The sequence below is a fragment of the Cyprinodon tularosa genome, unplaced genomic scaffold (genome assembly GCF_016077235.1).
Source record: "Cyprinodon tularosa strain WSP-4 unplaced genomic scaffold, ASM1607723v1 ctg228, whole genome shotgun sequence".
NCBI classification, from domain to species: Eukaryota; Metazoa; Chordata; class Actinopteri; order Cyprinodontiformes; family Cyprinodontidae; genus Cyprinodon; species Cyprinodon tularosa.
In genome coordinates, this window is record NW_024038851.1 from 1,359,361 (window position 1) to 1,382,163 (window position 22,803).

At 40.4% G+C, this 22,803-nt stretch overlaps 1 protein-coding gene across 1 annotated transcript in view; it reads right to left on the reverse strand.

Annotated features, from left to right (window-relative positions):
• LOC119784487 overlaps window positions 1-22,803 on the reverse strand; it is a 71,077-nt gene that overhangs the window by 25,533 nt on the left and 22,741 nt on the right. Inside the window, exon 9 of the mRNA XM_038286544.1 lies at window positions 4,813-4,884. Coding sequence (XP_038142472.1) covers window positions 4,813-4,884 — 72 coding nt within the window. The remainder of the gene's footprint in view (window positions 1-4,812; window positions 4,885-22,803) is intronic.

Genomic DNA, 22,803 nt, shown 5'->3' on the forward strand with positions numbered 1-22,803 from the left:
CCTCGTGAAAGCTCTGGATGAGCTTAACCTCCTGTTTCCTTGTGAAGCTCTGGAAGAACTGTCTCTCTGGCAACCTGTCTCTGGCCTGCAGCTCTGGGAGAGTTGCATCATAGGAAGCCAGTCCCAAGCCTGACGCTCTAGGAAAACTAACCTGCTAGTCTGCCCTTGTGAGCCAACCCAAGAATTCTACGTGGATGCTACCTGACGACTCCCCTGCTGAGTTTCCCTAAGAGGTTCCCATGTGGATTTCCCCTGTTGTTTCCCTGCAGTGAGCTGGAAGCTCAAACCCAGCCATCTCCCCTTTCCCCGCACAGACCCCAGCGAATCAGTCCCCTGCCTGAACTGTGATTCATGTGCTTGTGCCTTTAATAAACTCTTTGGACTTTTTCCCGAGTCTCCGTGTGTGTTCTGCACCTTGGGCTTACTCTCTGTGACACCCATCATGACAGGAAGGACTTCAGTTTAAAGGTGTCTTGAGGCAGATGCACATACCGGATAGAGGTTATTTATTATATTCATATTCCCACAACCCCATACTGCAAAAGTTAACTTCTAGATTTCAAGTCAGACATTTCATCATGTGATAGACAGTGAGTACCTTCCAAGCCTACTTATTGACCCTAGGCATAGATGGCCTTGACAAGGTTCTATGAACAATGATGATAGCATCTGTCTCTCCCTGTATCTCTGATTCCAATATATTTTTGGTTAAGCCCTGGCGATTAAATCCATTTTGTTACTTTGTTCTGTTTCTTGTCATGTCTGAGTAAAATTTATTTAATTTCAGGTGTTTCTGTTTAACAGAAAAGGTTGTTGTTCCTGAGATAAATTTCAAAGAGTCAAAGAGACATTATTTGTCAACAGGTCTGAAGCGGCACTCCAGTAGGGTGAGATTTCAGTTTTGGTATAGCCCATCCAAGAAAAAACACTAAACCTAGGATTAACTAGATCCCTCCTGTGAGGTAAAACCAACAGGACTATTCTTGATAGATCAGTGCTGATCAGCTGGTCTTTAATCTTAATTTTATTCTATGTTCCAAGTGTAAGAAAGATTATTTAATCTGAGGAAAATCAAACGTTTTTCTTAAAGCATTAACAGTCCTGTTTTCTAACATAGTCTCCTATGTCCTAAGAATGTGTCTTTAAGGTGGTAACAAATTAACTGGTATACTTTCTATTATAACCCCATGACTTCTGCTTTGTTTCTTAGCAATAAATTGAATTGAATCATGGTTAAAGAAACCTCACCTGCCACTTGAAGTTGAAAGATCAGAGTTTCTGCCTGATTTCAACAACCATCAAACAGAAAATATAAATATATAAATCAAACTTCCTAACCATCAAAGCACAACCGAGTGTTGGTGCGGCTCAGGTCCATCCCTGCTTGACCCCACTGTAGCAACGTCCTGATAATTATTGAGATGGGATACTTATCCCTTTTAAATTATCACTAATTAAAAAAGAATATGAAACTCTAAAAAATTTATGGACATTCAATTACTTAAGTATTTTCCAGTGTTGATTTCATTTATATTGGTAAAATTGTCCTTGTGCATGGTATGTGAATTATTTGGAGGCTATAAGAGTTCCCTTAGCACAAATATATTAAAAAAGGCTATATATGGACTTATTTTTCCTAGTCTCTAAGATCTTTCTAGCTCGGATACTCGGTGTAAGTTGTGAAACAGTTAAATGTCAGTCCCTAACTATTTGTTGGTTGTAAAGGGTAGTTACTGCTTGGGCTACTTGGTTACTATTTTGATGCCGTTGCAGCAGAGGGGCTTAGCTCAACAACAGTCATGAGCAGCTGGTGGAGAATATTTTATGACTGTTGAAAGCATAAGCGTCGTTAGACCTATTTAAGGGTGGCTTCAGTCACCCTTTCTTTGGCATTAGCCACCCTATAATTATTTTGCGATTTTACAAAAAATATTTTTTTTTTCTGTATTTATTTTTTCCTCATATTTTCCCAAAACAAATGCAGTAAAGCACCGAATAAAAGCCATAAAGAAGACAAGTTAATCTGAACAATCATAGGCGTAACTTCCTTAAGGACTGGTGTGGACATGTCCCCACCAATATTTGTACACGTATTTTGCTTTCGGTGCTGTGTATATCTGATTAAAACCCCATTCATGCCACTCCTCAGAAAGTAAATAAAAAAAAGTTCTCCCCGCTGCTCACCGTCCACAAACCCCGACAAAAAAACTCAGAAAAAAGAATCTGTTGCCTCTCGCTTTCTCCCCATCACCCCCCTCCAACCTCTCCCCATAACATTTGAATTGAAGATATCCGCGGGTGACGGGTCGGGTTCGGTAGTCATTCTAACGGGTTCGGGCGGGTGCGGGTTGGTAAAACTCGACCCATGCAGGTCTCTAAGCTACACTACATTCAGTATCGTTGCCATAGAAACAGACAACAGCGCCAATATATCAGAATTATACTAAAACACACGCAAATAATTTCCCACATAAAAAACAGGACTTTCAGTCCATTACAGTTTTCCGTTTTTAGAGGGTTGTTTATTTTGCGTTTATTAAGTGATGGCTGTGGTATATTAGCTTTCACTGCTATAAGCTTTCGCAGCAGTGATTGATTAATTTAAAGGAGAATTCCGGTTTTTAACACTTTTAGCCCATTTTCTGTAGTGTCCAGGATGAAATCGAATGATCGACACCAAAATTTTGACAATTGGTCCTGTCTCTGCTTTTTGGCTCATCCACCCCTGGCTGCTTCAGAATGGCTTACATAGTGCATGTCCGAGAATCAAGAATCCACCTTTCGTATTCCATTTTCAGAGTTTTTTAAAGTGTTTAACAGAGACGTTAGCACCTCGACGTCGGAGTACACAGAGTGAAGCGAAAAGACTACAACTGTGTAAACAGGCCCCATTTCCGTTTCCGGTGGCAGGGGAATATTGACTATTCCAACAGAACTCAATGGGATTTACAAAATGCTAAATAAAACACTTTTTTTGGAACGTCATTGAACAGCGCTGACGACCCGGTGAGTAGCATATTTTTAAAAAAGAACGTTTAAGGTTGTTTTAAGGACATTATCGGACATGCACTATGTAAGCCATTCTGAAGCAGCCAGGGGTGGATTCTAAATGAGCCAAATAGCAGAGACAGGACCAATTGTCAAAATTTTGATGTCGATCATTCGATTTCATCCTGGACACTACAGAAAATGGGCTAAAAGTGTTAAAAACCGGAATTCTCCTTTAAACACCTGCTCTACTGATGGTCTATCGGAGCTGGTGTTTAGGTTGAACATAAAGAACACCTTTTATTTGAAGCTTCTTGTAGCTACTGTTTTAATCCCGGCTTTACTTAAAACTTTTTCCTGACTTTGATAGTGTTGCCATTCAGTTGCAAGCACTGCGCCCCTTTTTCTTTTATATGTACACGTACATTTAAGATTTAGCGTGTTATGTTGACAACTCATGAGCAAGCTGCTTTTTGCAATCTAGCAGGGAGGTAAGGATAGGATCTTGCAGGTGTGACGTCACTCTGCAGGGGGTCCAAAGATAAAAGATTTAAACAATTTTGGCATTGGAATTTCAGATTTAAGGGAGTTAGAAAGTTCACTTAGTAAAAGTGCAAATAATAAATCTGATTACCGATTACTTTTAAGCTGGTTGAACATACTGCGACAGACTGGTGACCTGTCCAGGGTGATCCCACCTCTTACCCAGAACGTGGCTAGAGATATGCACCAGCACCTCCTGATCCCACTCAGGGATAAGGTTAAAGAAAATGGATGGTTGAACATAGTCCGCTCTCCCAGATTCTATCAAATCAGTATTGATACCCTCAGGGGCGGATTTAGGAAATTTGGGGCCCTAGGCAAAGACAGGCAGGGGGCCCCCTGAGAAGTAAACCCATAAAACAGACCCATTCTACAGATAGAGAAATGTTAATAGAATAGACATCCATTATTTGTTCTAGGTTTTGTCCCTCTCTTCTTGTCCCTTTTTCCTCTCTATTTATCAGCGTTCTGATGGCATTTTAGCCAAAGGATTTTTATCAAAAACATAATTAATGTGCACAAAAAAGGATTAGTTGTATTAACCATACATGGAAACAGAGTTTTATGGGGCCCCCAGAACTTGGGGCCCTGGGCAACTGCCTAGTATCGCCTAATGGTAAATCCCCCCCTGGATACCCTGCTGGTGGATATTCTTGACAGAAAGACGGAGTTGCTTGATCATATTCTGCTTAAGGTCCCATAAGATCTTGTCCGAGTCCTGGGTTAAAAGTAAATTAATTTTAAAAAGTGACCCAAAATTGACTGTCAATAAATGTTCTACAAAATTGATATATTTATTTGATGTCTTTGATTTGTACTGTCTGTTTAGATTTATGTGATATTTTTTGCACAAAATATATAAGTGAATATTGTAACAGTTATGTTTTCAACTGTAAGCATTAAATTGATAAATGTTATTTGCATTTTTTTGGCTTTATCCTTTCCAACAAAAAAAAAAAGGCGTCGCGCAGGTAGCTCCCTTTCCTTATGAGCCGTCCCCACCAACTTTCAACACAAAGTTACACCCTTGTCTTAGACAACGCCTTAGCAGGTGCACTGAAAAAATTCGGTGCGCGCTGTGCGCGCATTATCTTCTGGGGGCTGAGCCACCCTTGTCTCTTAAACCTAGAGACGCCCCTGGTTGAAAGCATGATCCTATCGTAAGTCTTACACTACTTTGGACCTGAACTAAAATTTGTCAGGCAAGAGTCTTAAGTCTAACAAAAAGTATTTCCATACTATAATGGATCTAAAAGATGAGGAGCCTTAACCAAATCTTACCTGTGATGTAGAACCAACAAGATCACCGTTGATGGAGCGCTCCTGAACATCTGGTCTCGAATCTTCGGTGTCCTGTATAAACATTTATTTATTCCCAAAATGAGGACAATTAACTATAAAGAAAAGAAGCCTTTTAAGCATTACTTGATCTATTTTATGAATCCAGTCTCATATCCTTCATTAATAAATCTTTTAGGTGGTAACGTGAAATAGTGGGCAGCTATGCTTTTTATTGAAACATGACTTGATGACTACTGTTTTCTCCTAAGCCATAAAGCAAATTTAATTCAATTCAATTCAGTTTATTTATATAGCGCCAATTCACAAGACATGTCATCTGAAGATACTTTACAATCCAACCAGATCGTACAGTCAAGTTGATTTAAAGTTTTCTATCTAACGAAAACCAGTTGATTGCATCAACTCTTTGACTCGAAGGAAATCCCTCACACCAAGCATGCTTGTAGTGACAGTGGAGAGGAAAAACCTCCCTTTTAACAGGAAGAAACCTCCAGCAGAACCAGACTCAGTGTGAGCGGCCATCTGCTGACCCCTTGCTCACACTGGCTCCGGTGCGGTTACCGAGACGACGGAGACCGCAACTACCGCACACACCCTCTCACACCGCCCTTTTGACTACGGTGCGGTGCAGCGCCGGAGTGTCTCGGTAACCACAGCCGGACAGCTCAGCAGCCGGTGAGAGAGGTTTACGTCTTTTTAATGACTTGGAATCTCTGCGGCGCCGCACCCACCGCACTGCAACGGTAAGACCGGAGTCGGTGTGAGCCTGGGGTGAGGCTGACTGGGGTTTAAGGAGACAGAAGCAGAGACACAAAAAGCAGCTGCAAAAGATGGCCCCGTCCAGGAAACACACAGCCAGGCAGACGAGCTCCGAGCCAGCTCCCATGCCAGAGGACGAAGAGATCACATCCAGCCAGTCACAGTCAGAGAAACAGCACCACATAGGAGACAATCCCTCCTTTAACGACCGACCTTCAAAATCATAGACAGGTTTCATATATTACAGGCTAACAATGGAACCAAACAACCCACTCGTCGGTTTCAATTTGCATGTTTCCAAGCAATACAAGGCTTCATCTATATAAAGCCTCAAACTCACTGAGGATCCAGACATTTTAATTGAGAACTCTTCCTCGAATGGGAGCAAAACGTCTTCAAACCTTGGAAACCAAGTTCAGTGGATTGTTTTTTAAACTTTTACAGAATGAATATGACCTGGATGACTGAGAATCTTCATCAGCATATCATTAGTCAATATGTCTGTCTTGTCATAAATTATATTCATACCCAATCCAAATACACCCTCTAGCCCTAATTTTTAGTACCACTAAATTTTGTGGGCTAGTGGTGTCGTAGTACAAAAGATCCTTCCTGCCCACAGCTATCAACTCCTACAACACCTGTTTAAAAGACAACTTATGAGTTACTGCAACATTTAATTTCCCTTTGGGAATAATAAAATATTTCTTTATTGAATTCATATTCGCATGTAGGAGTAGTGGACATAACAAGGGGTAGGGGGGATCTAGCTCCTGATAACATGGAATATCAGATGCTGACTTGCCGGGGAAAGGACGGAGAACATTTTTAACAGAAAACATGGAGGACCAGGATTTTGCAGTTTCCGCTTTTTTTTTCTTTGTTGTTGTCTTTTTCACTCAGTAAAATCAAAAATCCATTGGCGTCGGCATTCTAGGTTCATCTTATTCTCCTGGACAACAGAGGTTAGGTGAGACGGTGCTTTTGAGCTCAGAAAGGGGCAGCAAGAAATCTGGACAAGAACAACGGCAGAGAGAGCACCGAAAGTGGAAACATGGTCCCCAGACGTACCCCTCTCTGAAGCCAAGGAACCACAGCAGGAGATCAGATCGAAACAATGCACCAAAGCAGGGAGAAAAGGCAGACGCTTGCTGTTGCTTGGTCAGGGTCAGAGCAGGGAAGCACAACGTTAGATCAGAGAGGCCTTAGTCCTGCTCGGAGAGAGCTCCTAGCCAGCAGGGGCTACAGCTTGCGTAGGACAGCTCCCATTTGCAACAACTGAAAATATTGCAAATTATGATAGATCTAAAACGTGAAGAGCCTTAACCAAATCCTTCCTGTGATGTGAAACCAGTAAGACCAATGTTGAAAGGGCGTTGCTGAACAGCTGGTCTCAAACCTTCATTGACCTATATAAACATTTACTTTTTAAAATCTAGTTTCACATAGCCTACTTCATTAATAAAGATTTAGGTTGTAAATTGCTTTCATATTCTGGTAAGAAGAAGATTAAGGCCACTAAAAAAAAGTGAACTCATTTTCTAATTTTATTTAAGTTTAATATGGGAAAAAAAAGTCAGAATTCTGAATTTAATCTCAGAATTTTAGATCTTAATGTAGATGGGCACCATGAAGGAAGAGATGTGGGAGCACTTTGTCAGTAAAGTGGGAGCTTTACTGACAAAGATGTGAGTTGTTTGGGAGGGCCAGTAACACACTGGTGGAAAATGATGGAATTAGGCGACTTTTACGTGCCAGAGGGGTCCCCGGTGATGCTATTTCATTAATGGAAGAGCAGAAAGTGATTAAAACAAGAGAGCTAGTGACTAAAACAGACATGGCTATGGCTTGATGCTAACATGTTTGGTAGCTGTCAGAATTCTGAGAAAAAAAATCTGAATTCTGAGAAAAAAAGTCTTCTTCTGACTTTTTTCCTATATTAAGCTGAAATGCAATTTAAAAATCAGTTAAGTTTTTTTTTTATTTTCAGTGGCCCTAATCCTCTTCCATCCTACATAGAGAAACATATATCAGTCAACCATTTTCAGTATTACAGCCCAGCTGATTGTTGTAACTAATCAATTTTATTCTTTTTGTGACTTCCTTGTAGCAACTTTTTTGTGTTGTGGGTCTAGATACGGCCAAGAACGTGAGGAAGTGGGGCCAAGTTTGTGCGCCAACGGAGGGACATGAGGGCGAAAAAGAGTAAGGATCAAGGTGGTAAAAGGGTCCCAGCTTTCTCGTGCACCTCACTCTTTTAGCTGGTCCAACTTCACAAGTCGTTTTCCACAATGGTGGTAAACGACTAGTGAACAAACAAAACAAGCTGGTAAGGTACCAAACATGAAATACGCATAGTTAGAGCTGATGTAGATTTGACCAATCAGAGGACTCCTGTCTGTGGCAGTGTGTGCAGTCACCTACAATTTTGGAGACGTGCAGAAGGGGTAGGAGCACATTTACGGTCACAGTACTCTAAGTGCCGATGTAGAAGGGTTTTAACGGCAATTAATAGAGAGAAAGGGGGTATGAAAAATAAGTTTTACTTCTTCATCCCCTTTTTCAGACAATTTACTAGGGGTGTAAATTACATCCATCATGGCGATTCGATTCAGTATTGATTTCCTGGCCTGACAATTCGATTATTTTCGATACTCAAGAATACACCACGATATGATTTAATTAGATTAATTGGTTCATTTTGTTTTTGTTTTTTACACCCTACAGGCTAGACAATGTTTCAAATTTGAAATATATCAATGAAAGCTGTAATATCGTTATGCATTTTTTTTTTAGAAACAACAGCAAATAACAGGGGCCTGTTTCAGAAAGGAGGTTAAGTGAAAACTCTGAGTTTGTTAACCCTGAAATGAGGGAAACTCTGGGTTTTCTGTTTCAGAAAGGGAGGTAAGTTAAACCTGAGAAAGCAGAGTAAGTCAAGCCCGTTTCTGAAAGAGAGGTAACTTATACTCAGAGTCAGTTACCATGGCAATTTACTCTGTGAACCTAACCTGGTCGGGAGCAGGTTTTCTTCAGAAAATCCAGAGTTTATTTTGCTCTCCTCCCCTTTTTTAAAGAGGAAGTGGTGTTTAAACACCTCATTGATTCTTTGGGGACATACAGTATTCATTGCACACATTTCAGTCACGTAGAGCACATCAAAGGGAATGAAATGGGATGTCCTTTTATGGATGATCCTGTTTGTAAAGCCAGGTAGCTACTCTACTCCCATGATGTGCTCAAGGCTTACCTGCTTGAAGTATGTTTTTATATTTCATTTTCAGCTGCTGCCATGTTCTTTTGATGCCTGCAGAATTGCACCTATCCATGAAAACTAAATTAGGTTTAATAAAATACTGTTCTTCAAGTTTCACCTCTGATATTATAACAGTTGGGTAAGTTACTCTAAAATAGTTCTTAATTACTAACTACAAATTTTATCTTCAACAAGTCTAATTAGATTAATGTAATAATTACTGTCTCTAGAAAGTATTGGTCTACTTACTAATTTCTTTTACTTACTTATTAATTACTTTCTAAATCCCAAATCAACCTCAACCACTTGAACAATACAAGGAGAGACAAGAAACTGCACTTCTAATGCTTTCAAATAAACAATATTCAATTGCATGAATTAATCTTAAATTGACCAAAGTGTGTAACTAGAGGGAGAAAGTTCAAATCAAAATATACCTTTTAAAATTTGATATTAAATCCACTATTGTTTTATAGTCTTTAATTTAATTACAGTATTTATATGACTTAAGTAACTTAATTCATTACACCCAACACTGTATAAAAGTAATTAAAATGTAAACTTACGCATTGACTCGAGCAGCTATTTTCACCCAAGCTAACTCTCTCTCCTTCGCCGCTGCAGCCGTGTTGCTTTTTTTTTTTTTTTAATACATGTTCAAATTCTGCATATGCTTGCATACGTAAGCACATCCAGTTCTGCTGGTGAGAAATATGCACACCTTTTTTTGTCTGACGCTGTTGCCATGGTGACTCGTAATATCTGTGCTCCATTGATAATGGCTTTTTATAGTTGTGGTGCACGCGCTTAACTCAGAGTCAGTCAATTTAGAGTTGATTGAACTAACTCATTTCAGCTGTTCTGAAACCCAAAACTCAGAGTTTCCAATCTCAGGATAAGTCAACTCAGAGTTCAAGTTTTAACTCAGAGTTGGTTGAACTTCCTTATTGAAACAGGCCCCAGAAGTAGAAAAGTTGCACTCTACCTATTCCTATTAAAACCTCATTCACTGAATTCAATTCAATTCAATTCAGTTTATTTATATAGCGCCAAATTCACAACACATGTCATCTCAACGCACTTTACAGTTCAACCAGATCATACAGTCAAATTGATACAAAGTTTTCTATCTAAGGAAAACCAGTTGATTGCATCGACTCATTGACTCGAATGCAATCCCTCACATTAAGCATGCTTGTAGCAACAGTGGAGAGAAAAAACTCCCTTTAAAAGAAAGAAACCTCCAGCAGAACCAGGCTCAGTGTGAGCGGCCATCTGCCGAGGCCGACTGGGGTTCAAGGAGACGGAAGCAGACACACAAAAAGCAGCTGTAAAAGGCGGCCCCGTCCAGGAAACACACAGCCAGGCAGACGAGCTCCGAGCCAGCTCCCATGCCAGAGGACGAAGAGAGCACATCCACTCAGTCACGGTCAGAGAAACAGGACTACACTGGAAAACAGGCCGATCTCCAACATCTATAAAGAAAGGTGTTGATGGAAGCAGCACAGCTGATGTTTCTTTCCAGGATGGCGTCACAGCCAAACAGGAACAGACGAGGCAAAGCTATAAAGCTGAAAAATAATAATACCCCTGCGTTATAGATTCTGAAAGGCCTTGCATAAAAAAATACTGCACAAAATCAGTGCAATGAGTGCAATTCAATACCTCGGCTCCAGATGTCCCTGCTCCCTCCACAGACACTCCGCTGCACCTCTCCCAAATTGTAGCTGACTGCAAACAGTGCTGAAGATGGAAGGCCGGCTTGTTTTTTTTTTTATGACCGAAATTGCGTAAAACAACTTGTGAAGTTTGACCAGCTAGAAGACCGAGGTGCGCGAGAATGCTCGGACCCTTTTTTTCCACCTGGATCTCCGCTCTTTTTGGCCCTCATGTCCCTTCGGACTAAACTCGCCCCCACTTCGTCGCCGCCTCGGCCGTATCTAGACCCACAGTGTGTAGCACAGACCACGCTTCAATATTGAGCATAAATCAAAAATGTTTGTGTCAAACTTACTTGAAACAAGATGGTTTAAAGCTAAAGTTTGCTGATTTTCCTTTTGACACTTTTGGTTTTCTGTTGCCAAGGAGTTCCCAATTCTGGCCAACAAAGCTATTTTGACATTGCCCCCGTTTTTTAACCATATATTGATGTGAGCTGAGCCTCTCAAGCATGACTGCGATAAAAACTTAAAACAGTCATGTTGAGGAAGAGCTTTGTGTGTGTCTTTCTACCATTCCTGCCAGGATATTCCTTTTGTGTTCATCAAAACAGGCCCAGGTTTCACACTGAGCATAAATACATTTACAAACTATATTATTAACTATATCTACAGTATAATATGTACTGTGTTAGTGTTATTTTGTGTCAGTTTGGTCCACTGATTTTGTAAAAGTAAAAAATGTAAATGTAAAAAATGTGCCGCTGCTAAAAAAAAGTTGAAAATGATTACTCTAAACTTTGGAACTTTTTTTTTTTATTATGCACTAAATCAGTAAATGGCCCATATAGAAATGCTTAAAAGTATAATATTCTCACCTCAAATGACCTTAAAATTTACTTTTATAGAACAATGGCAACAGAAAAGTGAACGTTTAACTTAGTACTTAGTAAGCTCTGTGAGTGCTCCCCTTGAAGCTGCTGCTGCCGCCGCAGTGCATTTTGAAACAGCTGTCAGTGTGGAGAATGCAAAAGTCTGCTCTGATGCATGCTGGTAAAGAGGGAGGGGCGAGAACAACATCCAGGGATTTTGTCCGTTCTCTGTCTTGTGTTCTTGTGAATTGGAAAAATGCTGGGTCTGAAACAGCTGAAATGCACAATGAATGCACAAGTGCACATATTGAGAGAAAGCCAATGTCTGAGCACACTAAAGCTTGATTTATGCTTGACGTGTTAGCGAGGTCCGCACTGCCATATTATATAAGTTTGGGTTTCAAAAACCTTCTGCGAAGATTCCGTCTGGACAGAATTTCCGCAGAGAACAAAGGAAAATTTGTAACCAAATGGATGGATCAATGAGAAAAACATGGCGGGGACGCAGCAGCTCTTGCGAGTGAGGATTTACAAATGTAAGCACCTAGAGACATCTCGTTATTTAGCTCATAAATATCACCACTATCAACAGATTGTGGAAAAACTACAGGAAAGAAATGACTGTCACTCTTGAACGGCATGAAGACGCTTTGGCAAAGTTGTAAACGGCTGTGTTTTCTACCTTCTTGTTTGTGCTGAATACCATGTTCTTTAATACCTAAACATCTAGCTGTCTGAATTTTCACTAACGTTGAAACTAAAACCCAAGCCAGGTTATACAGTAAGGCTTTGGCTTTGCTCTATGTCAGCTTTAAGGTAGATCAGATTGTGTCCCACCTCTTTATATAAAACATTACCTACCAGCTGGCTTTATCCCTGTGTGGATATTGATACATCTCAGAGCTTATTAGACTGTTTATTGCTTCATTGTCTGAGTTAATGATGTAGCTAAATGTGCTCCTGTTGTTGGGCATTTGGGAGTAGAGGCGTTTATTTCCTTTACAAGATGGAGTGGCAGCACAGTGTTATCCCAGTGCCTAATAAGGCACACCTCAAACTGGTTTCACTTATCAGGTAGGAGCATTAAATGAGCTGCCGCAGTCGTTCAGCGCCCGATTGTTAACCAAACATGTTAAACTTCAAACAGTAGAACCTTGCCTAGAACCTCAACTAGAGCCTTCTGTAAACCTTTTATCTTGTTTTTGTCTCAGATTTTCTTAGTCCAGCTCTCGGTGTACTCCTGGCCGACTCACTGAAGGACAAACTTTACCTGGGATACTGTCAAGCCTTTAAACAACCGTCAGGTCCATTCTATGCTCTAAGTTCCTAACTGAACACAGACTGCTCTCCGAAGTGCTTGTGATGCTTAATGCCTCACTGCAACTCCTGGAACCTCCTGACTAATAAACCCCAACTCACCCTTAATTCCAGCCAATCTCTATCCCGACAATTTATGCTCAAACTAATTCATTTGTATTTCAGTCACGGAACCTCTGTTCCCTCCTCCGCCCAACAGCTCCTGGAACTCAAAATCGCATGCTTTATTTTCTCTGTAAATAACAGCTTTAAACCAAGATTGTTTGGTGTGATCTCTCTGCATGTGGGTCAAATGTTTTGATAAAACCTTGACAGAACAATCAGGCCATTCAGACCCAACAGACGCTCTCAGGAGAATTATATCTGAACAACATCCACTAATTCAATTTCATGAAGAAATGCTTCAAGCTCTTCGTGAGTAACAGAGATCTTCAAACCAATGCCTTGAACAGTAAACTAATTTAATTCAAAATCTGTCTTCCAATTTATTTCCCCAGCCAGCAGAAGGTGCCTCCACCCTTGCTTTTGATTCTCCGGTTATCAGTCAATCTGCAGTCTTTCAGGACGTGACCTCCCTTAATCTTGACAAGTTATCTGGTAAGTTAGTTGTGGAGGATACTTGCTCAAATGTTCTTTAATCTTTAACAAATAACTTCAATCATGTTAACACGATGATGATGAGATCCAAGAAATGGTCCGCAAATGAAAACATATGTTCTTTCTTCTGTCTCTTTCAGTCTCATGCATTGGTTTCACTGTTCTAAATTTCCATCCTATCCAGGTAGCAGTCAAACTGTCAAAATGTCCCTCGTTACCCATAAATGTTGGTGACCGTCTTTATAAAAAGACATTTTGGAGTACATTGCAGCATGCTCTGTTTGTGCCCATACCAAGCCATCTCACAGCCCCCCAGCCAGATTATTTTAATCTTTGGCAATTCCGAAGCAGCCTTAACATTATATTGTTGTTGATTTCATCACTTGTATGTGGTATGACTACATTTCTTTCTGTCATAAATCGTTTCTCTAAAACATGTCATCTTGTTCCCCTTAAGAAACAAGCTTCAGCCTTCCAACCTACTCAGGTTCCTGTTAAGCGTGACTTCTGACTCCATGGCATGCCCCAAAAAAATTGAGGCTGAACGAGAACCTTAATTCATCTCCCTGGTTTGGAAGCAATTTTGCTTAGCCCTTGGGTTCCAAAGTCTCCCTCACCTCTGGTTACCTCAATCGAATGGACAGGATGAACCAGGAACTTAGGCTACCTTGCGCTGCCAAACCCATAAAAAAAAAACATCTGTTTGGAACAAGTACCTGCAGTGGGTAGAATATGTCCACGACTGTCATGTTTCCTTGGCACTTTGAAGTCTCACTTGGGTACCAACAGAAACTTTTTCTATCCGATGAGAAATACATGGGTGTAACCTCATTTCGCCATCACATCCGTTGTTGTAGGAACATCTGGAAGAACACAGCCTCTGCTCTACAATGCACCCTAGAACAGAACCTCTCAGAAGCTTGCCCCTATTACTTCATTCCCTATGAGATAGTCAGTAAGGAGCTCACTGTTTGTGACTCATCTGTTCTATACTCCAGTCACTCCAGTTACTCCAGTAGAGGGAAGAAATCATCGTGTCACCTGCGACCCAAGGCCGCAGGGCAACACATGCTGGAGAGGACACTGTTTTCATTCCCTTTTTCAGGTTAAAGCATGGGGGATCTCTATACTGATCAGACAGAATATTTCATTTGAGCCTGAAAATGAGGAAACCAATAAATATGGTAGGTTTGTTATACTAAGTGGAAAATTGTACAACACTGGTCACTCTGGTCAATGTTTAAGCTCCTAATGCAGATGATGAGAACTTTTTTAAACACCATTTTTCTTTTTTACCTGATCTTAATAAGTACCTGTTGGTAATAAGTACTTGTTCCTAGGGGTAATTTTTACTATATGTGGTGAATAATCATATGTATGGTGAACTCTAAATCTCAAAAAGAGGGAGTGTTCATACTTCAAACCTGTACAAAACACGTATTCAAAAATGTATTTTATTACCAATACTAATTGCTTACGGTACATCATTAATGTTTATTACTTAAATAGAAGTAGAAATCCTACTGTTTAAATATACCTTTGTAGAAGTCGGAGTATCAACATTAGCTTTTTACACAAGCAAAAGTGTAAAAGTGCCACTTTAATAAAACTACTTAAATTATAAAAGTAAAGCCGGAAGCAATTTTAAGGACAGATGCTTTACTGCACGATCCATAAAACAGACATCCCAAGTCTCCCAGAAGTTCTGGGAGTCTCCCTGGTATCGATAGTTGTTCACAGATGCCCCCGAGTCAGATAAATTCTCCCGGATATTAGACTATATGAGGTGGTGTTTTTTCAATGTGGGTGAGAGCAAGCAGGTAGTAAAATAATTTGTGCACCATGTGCGGATTAGAACTACTCAGTTTGCGCAGGAACGACGAGAGAGCGCAAGTTGAGGGGGGTGGGGGTGGGATGGGGGCTGCCTATAAAAGCTGTGCAGCGTCTCTGTCCAAAGCGATGCTCTGTTAATCCAGCTTTCCAGGCGACTGGTTGTCAGATAGCTGATTGGATCAATCCGATAAGTTTCTCTGGGTTACTCTCTGGCAGTCACCTAGTTACCACTCAAAGCTGTGCATCCTGTGAAACGGCAGAGGTTTAATCCTCAAGTAAAAACGAAAATATAGGACTAATTTTACAGCAGAATATACTAAAGCAGGGGTGGCAAACTGGTTCCAGAAAGAGCCGTGTGGCTGCAGGTTTTCTTTCCAACCAAGCAATGGCACACCAGACTCCATTCATCTCATCAAGTGAGTCCAATCTGAACATGATGACTTGATGAGATGAATGGAGTCTGGTGTGCCATTGCTTGGTTGGAAAGAAAACCTGCAGCCACACGGCTCTTTCTGGAACCAGTTTGCCACCCCTGTACTAAAGTATATCCACATCTAGTGAAGGTGAGGAACAGTGGCGGATCTAGACCAAATGTACCAGGGGGCCAGGAGGGGGCCAGCGTGTTTTCATGGGGGCCCAGAAAAGCATGAAATAAAAACCAGGGCAAGGGATTCAAAAATATTAAGAGAGCTGCATGAAGTGACATTTCTTTTCAATTAGGTTCAATAAAAATTCTATTTCTTATGAGGTCAATATACATTTAAAATTTAGGAATTTTACATATTTTTTTGACTTAATTTAAATTAAAATGACTGTTTTCTATAAATTGAGTTAGAACTCAAGAAAAACTGTTAAATTCATCTGTAAAAAATTTTTTGGTTTGTTTGTTCTGGAAAAAAAACAAACATTTAACAGATGAAAACTGGGATCTTATGTCAATCCCACTGAAGCTATCACCTTACTTGTAAAACAGAATTTGTAATGAAAAGAATGGAATAGATCCAAAGGAACTATCAGTAACCATGTCAGTTCCAGCGCATATCATCATTAGAATTTCTTTTAAAGCTACAGTGTGTAATTTTCAGCGACATCTAACGTCCAGACTGCAGACCGCAGCAACATGAACATCTCCCCCCCACCGCTTCTCCCCCCCAACAGTACGGCGAGCGTTACGGGACAAAATGTCTTCCACGATGTCCGCATCACCTACATTCTCAAGTGTGATGAGGTTTGTTTACATAGATAATTTTACAGATAGTATTTCATTAGTCTGTGTAGGGCAGGCATCCCCAAACTCGGTCCTCGAGGGCCGCTGTCCTGCAGGTTTTAGAGGTTTTCTTGTTCCAGCACAGCTGATTTTAATTGAAAGCTGATAAACAGCTTCACCTCTACTGCAATCATGATAATCAGCTGTGCTAAAGCAGGGAAACCTCTAAAACCTACAGGACAGCGGCCCTCGAGGACCGAGTTTGGGGATGCCTGGTGTAGGGTATAGATTTCATGTAAGATAATAAATATACCCGTTATTTTTTCTACATCGTTGTGACGTTTTGGTGAGCTGCTTTGCATGGTGATATAAACAGACGAAGTAATTGTAGTCATTAGTTTAACAGCGAGATTGTGTTCGCTGGAAGAATATATATTCCCCGTTTACAGAGTCCAAGTCTTGTTTGTGGCACGGGTGTTACAAGGCGAGGAAGAGGGAGAGGAAGAGGGGGAGGAAGAGGGCAGAGAGGCCGGGGTGGGCGTGCAGCCAGGGCCAGGCGAGGGAGAGGTGCCAGCGGGGTGACTAGAGCAGAGGAGGAAAGGCTTGAAGATCTCCAAAGGAGCCGGAGAGAAATAACCGAGGTATATATCCAGAAAATTATTTTACAGAAAATTACTGAATCATTACCTGTGAAACGTCAGGGACATTGCTGAATAAGCATACTGGAGAGTAACAGCATCATCACGCAGCATGTTATTGTAATGGGCGATCTCGCAATCGCTAGTTTGTTTGCTCTGCGCTGCCGTAGCGCAAAGATGTCTGCCTCCATGGCTGCGAGACCCGCTCCTATGTAATTATAAATAACGAATTCTAAGGCAACGCAAATATTAAGGTTAAGAGGCTGAGCTCGTAGATGATGATAAATAACATAGTTATGTATAATATATTACATTTCTGACTGTATATCCCTGTAATTATTACACACTGTAGCTTTAAGTAATATGTCATCAGTACAGGGGCCATAAAAGGTGCCAGGACATGATCTACAGGGGAATTGGCCCCCGTTAGCCCCTGTCTAGAACCGGCCATGGCGAGGAATGATGACACAGTGGCGAGGTGCACTATATCCGGAAGTCCCATGAGAAACAGAAAGCACAACCGATGTTCAACGCTACAAGATTGAAAGTATTGAAAATAAAAGACCAATACTGTTCTGTGTTTAAGAAATAACTGTTAGTTTATAAACAGTTGTTGAAAAGCTGCTGGCTTTATATATATATGTATGTATGGGGCACGGTGTGGACCCGTTGTCAACAGCAAGTTGGTGCAGTACCAAGTCCAACCACAAATAAATTAATTGTCTGGGTGAAACAAATTATTTTGATGTTTTTTTTTTGTTTTTTTTTTAAATAGCAACATGCATAATAAAAATGAACTTAAATTAAACAAAAATAACGGATCTAATTCTATGTAAGGGGTAGACAGTAGGGATAATTGCAAGTAAATTTTAAGAGTAGAAGTAAAAAGGTCTAAAAAAATAAGACAGCAGTGGCAGGAGAGATGAGGGCCCTTGCAGAACAGACTTGATCAAATGTGAGAGAGACCTCTGAACCAAAAGTCTGTTTCCTATTTAGAGCTAAGTTAATTATTTTAAACAAAACATGTGTTTTGTTACAGAATAATATTAGAAAGATGTTCCCTTTAGCAATCTTCACTGTTGTTTGATAATGTCTCCAACCTTAATACCTTCAGCCTCCTTCATACTTGCAAAGAAACCTGTAATTTGTCTCTACGTCGCTCACCTTCTGACAGTACAAACGCCAGCCCATGGCATTTATTACTATGTATTTCTTTTCTTTAGACGTTCTCATTATGTTTTTAATATAGGCATATAAACTATCTGCTCTGGTTTGTTAGACTGGTTAAGTGGGGCTTTGCGTTATAGCTGTGCCAGTGTTCTTTAAATGTATTTATTTATATAATTATTAATAACTTTTCATAATCTATCAAAGTCAAACGTGTGATAATGTTTTAATTTGTGTGGCACAGAGACAGACGTGAAAAAAAAATCTGCACAGACCTGCTCACCCTAGTTAGTCAAAAACCTCTCTATATGGAGTGGGTGTGACATGGAATAAAATCAGATCAAAGATACAAAAGTCATACACAACTAGCCTTAAGTTATGGTATGACCAGCCATGTGCAACAGTTTGCATTAAATGTCAGACCTCAGAAATCATTTAAACTACAAAGCCCTTTGTCTTCTGCTTTTTAACCTTGCCATAGATCTCTTTGCCATTGCTCTAAATGCCAATAAAGAGATATCAAGCATTTGGAGGAATGGTATAGAACAGGGGTCAGCAACGCGGTGCCCGTGGGCACCAAGGTGCCCTCAAGGACCACATGGGGGGCCCTCAGAGTCTTCTAAATAAAGAACAACCCACCAGAGGGCTAAGTTTGAAATTTTATTTTATTCTGTTGCTCTTCTTTTTAATCATTTACAGAGATTTCAAAATGACAATGTCTAAATAAACTTAGAAATTAACAGAAACAATAAAAATATGTTGATAATTAAACAAAGTTTAGGCTAACGCTAACCCTTGCAGCTCATGGGTCAGTAATGGTCGCCCTTCCTAAGTCTCTGTACCCTTGAAGTGGCCCTCAGCCCTGAAAAGGTTGGTGACCCCTGGTATAGAATAGAAGGTTTCCCTTTACACAGACAACCTCTTACTTTTCATTTCCAAACTATTAACCTCACTGCCTCTTGCTCACAATCTCTTTAGAACCTAACTGCCGCAAAATGTACTTTTTGCGCGCATTTCTCTGAGTTTCAGAACGTACACAGCCTGACTGGAGGAGAAAGTCTCCTAAAGAAGCCGTTTCCTTGGTGTTGTTGGGATATTAAGTTCAATGCCTATCGAGGTAGGATGCCAATTAATGTAGTGATTTTATGTTCTATTCAATTCCCAGCCAGCTGGGAATTTATATTTCTTGTACTTTAAGATGTTAATGGCCCTCCCCGGCAGGGGTGGAAAATTTCTATTTAATCAGATATTATTTCGGCTGTTATATATTGTTTATGAACACACGCCCTACTAACTGTGTGTTAAAACAATAACTGAAAGAGTGATTCGAGCACTAAGCTTAGTGATACAGTTATTCAAACAGTCAAATGTGGTCTGTTTAACATAAGTTCTCTTTCCTCAAAACGTCTGCTAGTTAATGCTTGATTTGGGATAATCACATTGATTTATGTTGCCTTACAGAAACTTGGCTGCAGCGAGAGAACTATGTAAGCATAAATGAGGCAACTCCTTCTAGTTATTTAAATTTTAACATACCCAGAAGTTCTGGGCGACGAGAGGCAGTAGCAACAATCTTTCAGTCTGACTTACTGATTACTCCTAAGGCAGTTAATAATTACAACTCTTTTGAACATTTAACCTTTAGTTTCCCTCATCCAAACTGCAAAGCAAGTACAACTCTGCTTTTTGTAATTTTGTATCATCTACTAGGTCCTTACTCTGAATTTTTAGATGAGTTTTCTGAGTTCCTTTCTGATTTGGTATTAAATACTGACAGGGTCATCATAGTGGGAGATTTTAACATTCATGCTGACATTGAAGGTAATAGCTTAAGAGCAGCCTTTAATGCTATATTAGATGCTACTGGCTTTGTTCAAAATGTGAATAGTCCCACACATTCTCATCTTCATACTTAGAGTCTTGTGCTGACATATGGCATAGAATGTGAAGAAATAATAGTATTTCCTCACAACCCTGTCCTCTCTGACCACTTTTTAATAACCTTCAGGATTACTTTATCCGAGTTCTAATCCCCCCAAAAAAGGTTCCACTTTAGCAGATCATTATCAGATAGTGCAGTTATACATTTTAAAGAATGTGTTTCACTTTCTCTCTACTCTGTGTCGCTGAGCAGTGCTGCAGAGTGCAAAAGCTTAGTTTATTCCCCTTCACAGTTTGATGAATTTGTTAAAAGTGTTGCTAGATCTCTGCGTACTGCCTTGGACAACGCAGCTCCTTTGAAAATAAAAACATTAAAAATAGAAAGCTGGCTCCTTGGTTTAATGCAGAGCTGTGCACTTTGAAACAGAATGCTAGGAAAATTAAGAGAAAATATCACTCCACAGGCCTACGGATTCTACCTAGTCAGAAAAAAATAGTTTACTGCTGTATAAGAGGACCCTTTGTAAAACAAGAGTAGCATATTTCTCCTCATTAATAGAGTAGAATAAGAATAATCCGAGATATCTTTTTAATACAGGTACCAAACTCACCAAGAGCTATTGCTTAGTTGACCGTCCATTTCACCTGCTCTTAGTAGTAATGATTTAATGGGATTCTTTATAAATAATATTGATCTTATTAAAAATAAGATCATTAGCAACTCCTCTATCTACAGTTAGTTTATCTCTGGAAGGTGAGGCAGCATCTGAGGTAGTCATGGAATCTAAACCGGGTTTAGACCGGTTTGATCCAGCTGAATGTTCAGAGTTGGCAAAACATTTGTCTTCATCTAAGCCTTCAACTTGTATGTTAGATCCAATACCAACCAGGTTATTTAAGGAGGTATTCCCTTTGATCTCCTCCTCCATTTTAGATGTGATTAATCTCTCCCTGTTACATGGATATGTACCTAAAGCTTTTAAGGTAATTAAACCTTTACTTAGGAAACTATCTCTTGACCCAGATGACTTAGTCAATTATAGACCTATATCCAATCTTCCTTTCTTATCTAAAATTTTTGAGAAAGTAGTTGCCAAACAAGTGTGTGATCACTTACACCATAATGAACTTTTTAATAGTTTCAGTCTGGCTTTAGAGCTCATCATTGCACCAAAACAGCTCTGGTGAAAGTCACTAATGATATTCTCATAAACCATATCACAAATTACAATGCATTTTGTGTTTGAGAACCAAAGCTTGTCTTGAAGAACTTGGGATGTCATCAAATTAGCTTTTCATTAATTTGGACCAATAGGAATGTTTTTAAACCAATTCACAATGCAAATCTATTAGGTGAAAAAAACATTATTTCGGCAAATGATGTTTCATTAAATGATTTACACAATCAGGAGCCAGTAACCTTTAGTTAAATGATTCTTTACCTGCGTTGAAATACACTATATTGCCAAAAGTATTTGCTCACCCATCCAAATTATTGGAATCAGGTGTTCCAATCACTTCCATGGCCACAGGTGTATAAATTCAAGCACCTAGGCATGCAGACTGTTTTTACAAACATTTGTGAAAGAATGGGTCGCTCTCAGGAGCTCAGTGAATTCCAGCGTGGAACTGTGATAGGATGCCACCTGTGCAACAAATCCAGTCGTGAAATTTCCTCGCTCCTAAATATTCCACAGTCAACTGTCAGCTGTATTATAAGAAAATGGAAGTGTTTGGGAACGACAGCAACTCAGCCACGAAGTGGTAGGCCACGTAAACTGACGGAGCGGGGTCAGCGGATGCTGACGCGCATAGTGCGAAGAGGTCGCCAACTTTCTGCAGAGTCAATCACTACAGACCTCCAAACTTCATGTGGCCTTCAGATTAGCTCAAGAACAGTGCGCAGAGAGCTTCATGGAATGGGTTTCCATGGTCGAGCAGCTGCATCCAAGCCATACATCACCAAGTGCAATGCAAAGCGTCGGATGCGGTGGTGTAAAGCACGCCGCCACTGGACTCTAGAGCAGTGGAGACGCGTTCTCTGGAGTGACGAATCGCGCTTCTCCATCTGGCAATCTGATGGACGGGTCTGGGTTTGGCGGTTGCCAGGAGAACGGTACTTGTCTGACTGCATTGTGCCAAGTGTAAAGTTTGGTGGAGGGGGGATTATGGTGTGAGGTTGTTTTTCAGGAGCTGGGCTTGGCCCCTTAGTTCCAGTGAAAGGAACTCTGAATGCTTCAGCATACCAAGACATTTTGGACAATTCCATGCTCCCAACTTTGTGGGAACAGTTTGGAGCTGGCCCCTTCCTCTTCCAACATGACTGTGCACCAGTGCACAAAGCAAGGTCCATAAAGACATGGATGACAGAGTCTGGTGTGGATGAACTTGACTGGCCTGCACAGAGTCCTGACCTCAACCCGATAGAACACCTTTGGGATGAATTAGAGCGGAGACTGAGAGCCAGGCCTTCTCGTCCAACATCAGTGTGCGACCTCACAAATGCGCTTCTGGAAGAATGGTCAAAAATTCCCATAAACACACTCCTAAACCTTGTGGACAGCCTTCCCAGAAGAGTTGAAGCTGTTCTAGCTGCAAAGGGTGGACCGACGTCATATTGAACCCTATGGATTAGGAACGGGATGTCACTTAAGCTCATATGTGAGTCAAGGCAGGTGAGCAAATACTTTTGGCAATATAGTGTAGCTAGCAGTGAATAGAGATGAGGATTCCATTAAATTACTTTTGGTCATAGTTTGGTAATCGAAATGTAATGGGCATATGA